At 49.6% G+C, this 1,936-nt stretch overlaps 2 protein-coding genes across 2 annotated transcripts; one reads left to right on the top strand and one right to left on the bottom strand.

Annotated features, from left to right (window-relative positions):
• Nucleotides 1-1,115: 1,115 nt before the first annotated feature.
• On the top strand, nucleotides 1,116-1,936 carry KVP18_005178 (uncharacterized protein; the record flags this gene model as incomplete). The annotated part of the gene is made up of 2 exons (XM_067949559.1): nucleotides 1,116-1,120; nucleotides 1,525-1,936. Coding segments are annotated over 2 exons (417 nt in total), but the record flags the coding sequence as incomplete, so codon positions are not given.
• Nucleotides 1,457-1,785, bottom strand: KVP18_002636 (uncharacterized protein; the record flags this gene model as incomplete). Its single annotated transcript, XM_067953683.1, has 1 exon — nucleotides 1,457-1,785. A coding segment is annotated over one exon (329 nt), but the record flags the coding sequence as incomplete, so codon positions are not given.

Raw genomic sequence — 1,936 nt, 5'->3', positions numbered from 1 at the left:
TTGAGGACACCAACCTCTGTGCCATCCACGCCAAGAGGGTAACCATCATGCCAAAGGACATCCACCTCGCGAGGAGGATTCGTGGCGAGAGAGCTTAAGCCTAAGCTGCTTGGAGGACCCTTTACATTAAGAGATGTTATCAGGTCACATAGTGACCACCTTTTGTTTGATTGCAACACAATAGTGACAACTAGGTTCCGATTGTGATACAAATGCGTTGAGACGATCGCCGACAAGTAGACGATACGATTCATATCTAATGATACAGATCGATACGACCTAGCTGAAATCAGAATCGTGTCGTCTAGCCCCATAGTGTGTGCGATCTTAGTCGCCACAGACAAGGTGACTCAGAGACAATTGTCTCTTTTCAATATTGCCACATGCGGCTGGCTGTGAGGCTGCTTCTCTCGTCAGCATCTGCATCTTGCGCAGATAGTTTCTCGCTTGACCCAAATCGCGCCACATCACGGCAGTGTGAGGACATATGCTCAATCGCCCATAGAGCACCCGTGTTTCAAGAAAATCCTTGGTGTCAGCAAATTCACTTTGCGACGGACGGACACAGGGTAGAGTCGACGGAGTCATTCGTGGACCATCTTGTATTCGGTGCACACAAGGGCGGCACGCAGGTTCCTGGCCCGGGACGTTGTTTATCGCTCTGTGAAGAAACCCCGTCGTGCGGACGATGGGAATGGGACGCCATAACGACTGAATGCGTACTGCGGCCTATCGACGAGATTGTCGCTGTCCTAGAGGGCTCCGTTGTGATGGATGGCGCAGTGTCAGACCCACTTGTGTGTTCACCTGATCTGCCTGCGCTATGCAACGCAGCAACGTGCCTGCAATGCCCCAACCTGGGGGACAAGCCAGGGGGCAGCACTTTTAGGTGTGTATGGAGAAATCATCGTGTATTGGCGGGCGGCAAAACCGTCAAGAAAGTCGATCCCTGTGGAACCCTGGAACATCTTACAAGGTCAGCAACGTTTCTGCGATAGATCAAATACTGCTCTCGTTCTTTAAATGTCTTACTAGATATTCTTTAATTGCTGGCCAGATTAGAGGCGAAAGAACCACCAACACCCGTGGTACCGTAAGTTTTTCTCACTCTCTTCATGTGGTAGGTTTTTCTCACTCTCTTCAGGTCGACCAACACAAAATTATTATTAGGAGCGATCACCGACACTTCATGTACTCCGCTGCTTAGCTGGATCTCCCAGAGTCAGTGCAACAAATGTCTCACCGGCTTCATTCAGTACCCCTGCAATGACAGCTCTGCCTGCTCTGATGGGTGTTTTCCTGCGCCCGCCGCCGGCTGCCACCCATTGCAAAGCTATGTGTCACAATCTCAATGTGAGAAGTGCTTAGACGGCTACAACATGTATCCCTGCACAGATCCCACGGCATGCTCCACTGAGTGTTTTGTTAGAGGTGATGAGTGCCATGCTTTGAAGACCTACATTGCTGTCAAAGATTGCGAGAAATGTCTGACTGGCTTCACACTTTGGCCATGCAATGAAGAAGGTTGCTGCTCAGATGCCTGTTTTACGACCACACCTACGACAACAACGACAACAACAACAACCACCACAACCACCACAACCACCACAACAACCACAACTACGACAACAACGACAACAACACCAACCACAACAACCACAACTACGACACCAACCACAACAACAACCACAACCACCACCACGACAACAACAACCACTACAACCACAACTACGACAACGACAACAACAACTACGACGACGACGCCAACCACCACAACAACCACTACTACGACAAGTACGACAACCACAACAACCACAACAACAACAACAACCACAACAACCACAACAACAACAACAACAACAACAACAACAACAACAACAACAACAACAAAAACAAAAACAAAAAAGGCGAGGGCAGGGGCGGGGAGGGGGAGGGG

The sequence above is a fragment of a genome (genome assembly GCF_019968955.1).
Source record: "MAG: Porospora cf. gigantea A chromosome Unknown PgA_NODE_5249_length_1936_cov_315.554, whole genome shotgun sequence".
Lineage (NCBI taxonomy): Eukaryota > Apicomplexa > Conoidasida > Eugregarinorida > Porosporidae > Porospora > Porospora cf. gigantea A.
Note: the sequence above shows the minus strand (reverse complement) of the source record. Positions and strands in the feature narration are given on the sequence as shown.